The 7,013-nt window shown below is 34.3% G+C and overlaps 2 protein-coding genes across 6 annotated transcripts in view; one reads left to right on the forward strand and one right to left on the reverse strand.

Moving 5' to 3' along the window:
• The window catches only part of LOC108969907 (proton-coupled folate transporter-like), a 134,309-nt gene that overhangs the window by 124,596 nt on the left and 2,700 nt on the right, over positions 1-7,013 (forward strand). For 3 of the 5 annotated variants that reach the window (XM_018934898.1, XM_018934901.1, XM_018934900.1), the window contains 3 exons: positions 3,523-4,094; positions 4,190-4,299; positions 6,367-6,517. In XM_018934898.1, coding sequence (XP_018790443.1) covers positions 3,836-4,094; positions 4,190-4,299; positions 6,367-6,517 — 520 coding nt within the window. In that variant the 5' untranslated portion in view covers positions 3,523-3,835. Of the gene's footprint in view, positions 1-3,415; positions 4,095-4,189; positions 4,300-6,366; positions 6,518-7,013 lie in introns of all 5 variants that reach the window. The other 2 variants (XM_018934899.1, XM_018934902.1) reach the window with 2 other exon arrangements.
• LOC108969910 overlaps positions 1-7,013 on the reverse strand; it is a 198,385-nt gene that overhangs the window by 86,006 nt on the left and 105,366 nt on the right. The window lies entirely within an intron of this gene.

Raw genomic sequence — 7,013 nt, forward strand, 5'->3', positions numbered from 1 at the left:
TTTTTTATTTTATTTTTATTACTATTTTTTTCTCATTTACTTTTCAAAATTTTTCTATTTTTGTATTTTATGCTTTATTAATTATTTTTATTTCACTTAAATACATTAACACTATTTTAATTCTCCCACAAAGTCGGATTTGCTATATTCATGTAGTTATAGATCAATTAAAATAAATTTAGCAAGATCATCAATTTCTGCGCATGGCAACTCTAGAGCTGTCACTAAATTTTCCCAATATTTTTGTATTGTAGGGAAATAGTGGTTTTTGGACAACCTGCGATCTAGTACCAAACGTCAAATACCGCAATCTATTACATTAATGCAGCAGCTGATCATTATTTGCATTTAAAATATTTAAAATTACTGATATCTAGTGAGTACAATACTTTTAGTTTAAAGGAAGCAAAAGTATTAAAATAATTGTCGGATAATTTTGTAAATAACTGTCTGAGAAAATGATGCGCTTTAAAACCTGGCTGATTTGAAGAACTGCATCTATAACATTTGGAATAATTTTCCTCAAAATTAGTGTTTGAAGCTTGCCAACCCCATGCATCAACGATTTGGACTAGCAGGACGAAATTACGGACATTGTGGACACTAAACAATTTCATAACTTATTATTTCTACATGCAATTTACTGTAGGTGTGTATGTTTTTCTTTTATAAAAGGAATGAACTCCCCACTTGTTTTAAAATTACTTTAATTCGATACTTTAAAATTTAAAAAATATAATAATATTTAACAAGTTATGCGCGTTTTCCTTTTTCTTAAGTTATTGCCTACAATGACGCTCGAATTTGTTCAAATTATTGTATTCATTATTTTTGTTTCGCCAAAATAACATTTTTTATGCAACCGAAAAACTGGAAGATCATTGTCAAGAGACACATATTCATATAAACACATTAAGGCACAGATTGATTCAAGAGTGTACTTCCCAGAAAATTCCAAACCTCTGAGTGCATTTCTAGAAAGAAAAAGAACGTCTGATAAAAATTCATAATTTTGGACACACTCCTAAGATTTCCCAAACTCAAGTTGTTTTAATATCAAGCGCTTAATATTATACATAAGTGATAGATGTTAAAAACAAAAGAAAAAAATATAATAATAATAATAAGTAGGTATGTTTTTTTCACTCCTGTGCGTAATTGTTATTTATTGATGAAAAATCGGGTTAGTAACGCATGCATGGCAACAAATTCATTAACGTTCGCAAAAACGAGAACTAGAGAAAATGTGATTTAAAGCCAACACGCGCACGAACCAACAATGATAAGACAACATTCAAACCGAAGTAGAAACTTTTGCAATCGGCAGTCGGCACATTAAGCAACAATGTGGGAAAATAGCGTGTAAAAGTGGGATGGCTACATGCTTCACGCGCGACTGTACAAGCGAATTGACAAAAGCTAATAGCAGAACTGTACCTTTTTATATCAGTCGACCACACACAACGGTGAATAAAAACGGACATTACGCGGGCAATGAATCACGTAGGCTTAATTTCAGTGTGAAGCACCTTTGCGCGTTGAGTGTAGGTTAAGAAATTGCAGTTATATTTGACATTAGAAAATGCCTCGTGTTGGAATTTTTAATTGAAAGTAAATGTTTTGTGTACATAAAACTAAAAAGAAAATATTAACAACATGTATTTTGTTAGTGGTGTTTAATTTAAAAAATTAAGGTAAAATTAAATATTAAAAATAAAAAAATTCTGAAATATACCGTAAAAATAAAATAAGAAAATTCTGAAATATATCGTATTTTTTATTTAAAAATACTCGTTTTTTTTAATGCGGAAAAACCAAATCAGTAAAAGTTTTATATCACTTCAATTTTAAAATAAAAATACATTAAAAATAGCGAAACTCAAATAAAATTTACTTAATTGATAAACAATGAGTTTTTATTTTAATTGCCTACAAGAGTAAATAGTTTTAAGACTAATTTCAAAAAATAATTATAATGAAATCAAAACCTGAATAAGATCGAACTGATTACTCAAACAGCGGTAGCTGTTTTAAGGATTTTGTTTAAGTAAAACAAGTAAAGGAAGAACTTAGTTCGGGTGCAACCGAACATTTCATACACTTTCAACTGTCCAGGATCAAGTCTGGGATATATGTACCTCAAGTGCATACGGTTTGTAAGTGTTCAATGGTTTTATCAGTTTTATTAAAACAACTTGCCAATATATTTATATGGTAGAAAGTCGATTGAAATCATTTTTCTCATACAAGCATACTATTCTTAGGAAAGGATTTTACGCCGAATTTCTAGAATATATCCTCACAGATTGATCGATATTTTCGATAAAAGGTTTCCCTATATTTAAATCAAATAGGTTTAGGTGATACGTACAACCGTTAGGTAACAAAACTACTATAATCTGTAGCAACTTGTTACAGTAGTATGAAAAGCACACTTATAGAATTCAATGACAATCGAAGAAATCATTTTGAAAAATTGGATTGCCCTGATCCCGTAGCAGATTTCCGGAAGGAGCTCCGAAAACAGCCGTCTAGCGATAAAGTAGTTTTTTTGGTTAAAACTAAAATTGATTATAACTATAGTTGAATACAAGTAATGATCGAAGGTATATATTATTCCTTCGACTTTTAAGGGGCATACCTAGAGAGACTGTCTGAAAAACGTAGGTTTTTGAAAATTTAGAAAAAGAACTAATGTAACGATTGTTTCGACACTTGCAAGGTATGTTTCAAGAATTCACACCAAAATTTTCGAAAAAAAAAAATATATATATATATATATATATATATATATATATTTCGAGTTATATAATATCCTCGACGGCGCTAAAAAATAGTTAGTTACTGCGATTAAGTTAGGCGTTTACGAGCTATATGTACATCGGCAAACATCAATCCGGTAGGCAAAAAAGTATTTTCGTATTTTGTCAATAGATGTCGTTGCAGTCGTATATCTCCAGTGCTACCAAACGCATTGTGTCATACGATGCAGTGTTTCAAAGATGAGATTTTAAGCTTAATTTAACCATAAAAAATTAAATTCGGGAAAGTCGAAAAAAAATTACAGCTGTTCAAAACTGAGTGAAAATAAAGATGAAATTCGGTGTATTTTGAAATTTTTTTTTTATAAAAAAGGGAAGAATACCACACAAGCCACCAATGATATTTGTTAAGTCTAGGGAGACTTCAGTTCGGGAAATTGCGAAATTTCGATTTACACTGTTGAACTAATATCTCTAGCGGAAAAATGGCAAAAAAGTGGTCGACGGAATGGTACATATTTATTTATTAATTTACTAGTCAAATATAAAAGAGGAAGGACTTTTGCAACTACCATATATATGTACAAGTATATGTATTTATGTATATTTTTATTTACATAGTATACTTCTGTCATTCTTGCAAATTTCACCAGGTCAATTGTACCGATGAACCAAAATGCACGCACCTCGATATCAATCGGGACGCCCAAACATACATAAAAAATTTCTTATCTCACTTTCTTTTCAATTTGTGCGCCAGGGAATCACAACTGGTAAGCTTGTCCACCAGCCAGCCATAAAATAATCAAATATAAACAGTGTGGGTGCTATTTTCAAAATCAGTATTGCATTGATTTTTATGGTCGCCGGTTGTGCCATAGACCGCTGATAAAAAAAACCAATGAGAATTTAGAAAATTAAGAGAAAGAACGAGTGAAAGTGCGAATAAAGTGAAGTGGCTATCAAACAAAAATCGACAATAATTTAATTACTTCTAACAAAACAAAAGCAAAGTACATAAGTGTCACTTTTTGATTAGTGTTTAGAAATACGATTACTTAAAACGAACAAACATGCGAAGAAACGAGTTCGAAAACAGCACTTACAATGCACAAAACACGCCTCCCACGGCGGTTTATGTGCAGAATTCAACTTCCGACGCCTCAGTCAATCCATACGAGCGCACAGAGGTGGAAGATTTGAACAGCGATCAGACTATTGTCACCGATTCAGATACTGTTAGCAATACACAACAGCAATTAAATCCACTGCGACGCATTTTCATACTGGAACCGCCCATATTTCTTCTGAATTTCGCCACTTCATTAGCATGTAAGTTTGCCCGGACAGATATTTGCAAATGAAAATGGACTGCACTTTAATAGTGTACAACAACTACAACCATGTCTGATTTTTAATACTTTCAGCGGTGGTATTTACCAATCAATTACTTTATCAGTCCTGCAAAGTTACTTTTGGATACACAGAAGCCGAATGCGAGCCGATGTTGGGTATTTCGAATGCAACAATAAATCATGTAAGTAAATAAAAAAGTTTTAAACATGAGTATCGATACATAAGGTGGTGTTCAGACTAAATTTGGTTCTGGTTTGTCTGAATATTCCCAAACAGCCCTGTTAAGCTTAAGCAAACAATATCAAAAAACATGAATCGTTGGGCCGTATTGTGCGGACCAAACTTGGATTCCGGGAGAATTCCGGAAGTTACGCCGCCATTAATAAATATCACCAGGTTAAGAATAGAAGAGCAAACAAGCTATTTGAGTCTAAGTGTAGACAGGAAGCTTTCTAGAAACCAAACTTCGATGCCAGGGCAAAGCAAGCAACTACACCTTTTTTACACCTATAAAAGGATGTTGGGGCTCAAATGGCTTTGGCTCTACTCAGCTGTTGTTAGTGCTGATTAAGACATGCGGTATATTGGTATGATGATCAATAATGGGAAAGAAATGCACGATAAGGCGTATGGAAAATTTACAAAAAGCAATTAGTATATGCCTCAGTAGAGCTTTTAGAACAACGACAAGTCAGACACTAAAAGTCATTTTACATTTACTGTCCTCATATTTGTTCTGTGAGCCACTGGAAATCAGGTCTTAGACTGTGGTAAACCTCTCTTTTTGTCGTCTGTAATAACTGGAATTCTAGGGCACAATAGACCCTAAGTATCTAAGGGGAATTCTAAGATACTTATTAAGTTCACGTTCTAGCCTATACTATGATTTCTTGCTCGGACAAAGAATGTGTTCACAACAAGAAATATATTAATTAATAAATATAGTCAAGTGACATTAAAATCACTAATTATCGCAGGGTTTCATCAGAGGTTGCTATATCGTTCTTGTTCCCGTCTAGATCGTCTTATAAACAATGTTACCAATATCGGTTAGGTTTCTGTATTTTTGGATGATCTTCTAGAGTAGAGAMCGTGGTCTGGTCTGTAACCCGGTAAAAGACTCAGCCGGTATATTTTATAGSGTCTCTGACCTTTCCTTCTGGGTACAAACTTCTTGGCAAACCCCTTTTTCAGAGTATAAAAATATACTGGATACGCATCTGTCGCACTATTTAATAACTTTTTTAAGTCTATTATAGCCATATGCGATACGCTACTCTCTGCTCCGGATAATAGAGCTTTGTTCTCATTTCAATAAATTAGCGTTTTTGAACAATAACAAAGCTATCGATATGACGTAACAGCAGCAACGTTTGAGAGCGTGTGAATGCCTGCTTAAGGTCGTCAAAACGCTTGCCATATTATTTTTTTAATTTTTAATATCAAAAGCTGATAAAACAATGATCCATTCGACAATAAACACATGTCGCACACTTATCGTTCGGGTTATTTTTATGCATTTGAATGTATCTTTATCTATTTTTATGTGTGCGAATATTTTATGCTGGTACCAATACATGAATGCATATATTGGCGAAAATCGGTGAACTCCCCAGCACATATTTACACAACAATTAAGCTTAAACACTGCCAAATAGTAATTGATGAGTACATCCGAGGTTCCATCGAATGCGATATTCGCGGTTATCAATGGGCAAAGGACCATAAATCTTCCGCAGAACCGTTCTCTCGAAAATTCGCAACATCGACTGTTGTCATCGTCCATGTCTCTGCACCGTATAACGGAAGTAACGAGTAACTTATACAGTTAGGCCTTTGTTCGTCGAGAGAGGAATTTACTTCTCATTTGTCTACTCAGCCTGAGGATTTCGAGGCTGGCAGTGTTGCTAGTGTTAATACTGGTTCCAAGATATTCAAAATTATCTAAGACAGTGACGTGCCCTCGTTCACTACCAGGCCCATTTGCTTGGTTTTATACCATTGGTTTGTTCGTTTTGGCACTCTCCAAATACAGCCGATTAAAATGGTATTATCTACATCACCGCTTTCCACTTATCGAAAAAGTATATCTTTAAAATATATGGCACAGTTGTCGTTAATTAAAAGTCAAACATATCGCGGTTTAGGCGATTAAATCGAGTATCAATTATTTAAAATTTCTGGTTTTCTAGCAAAAATTAACATAATTAATCGCAATATACTATTACTAGTTTGTTGTTTTTTACAGAACATCGAAACTAAAGTGCAGCCTTATGTCTCACGCATTATATTAGCCAATTCATTGGTTTCCAGTATTATACCCGCAGTACTAGCGCTCTTTATTGGCGCGTGGTCTGATCGTTTTGGGCGCCGGCCGGTGCTTCTGATTTCACTCGTTGGTAAGTAAATGTTTGTCACTGCACTGTCATTACTGTATATCTATCAGCTACTGTATATCTCTAAAATTGACCTCAGCTTTAGTTCAGGGTTAGGTTAGATGGCTGAACTTCTGTGAAACCATAGAAAAGAAGAACTTATAAATAAGCAAAATGCTTAGTAGCCAATACAAATTTGCAAACGCGTTTAATTTCTACTGCCACTAGTTTGATGGGATGTCTGAAGGTGTGTGCTCCCAAGTCGTGACCTCCACAACGCGGAACAGTCAAGGAAGGGTTGAGTTGTTTCGGCTCATCTTTTTTCATACAACTTTTGTAAATGGCGTATRGTATGATTCCCAACCTAACAGAATGGACGCMATKMAAAGSCGCACAACTAGGAAGAGGCTAGCCTTACTGARGGCAAGGAGATCACCAGATCTTCTGCTATCGATCTTGAACCAAAAGGCTTTTGCGAAATCGCATGCACCGATGTTGGCCCAGCCCTGGCCAAACTTCC

This window comes from Bactrocera latifrons, unplaced genomic scaffold (genome assembly GCF_001853355.1).
Source record: "Bactrocera latifrons isolate USDA-ARS-PBARC rearing strain unplaced genomic scaffold, ASM185335v1 scaffold_27, whole genome shotgun sequence".
Lineage (NCBI taxonomy): Eukaryota > Metazoa > Arthropoda > Insecta > Diptera > Tephritidae > Bactrocera > Bactrocera latifrons.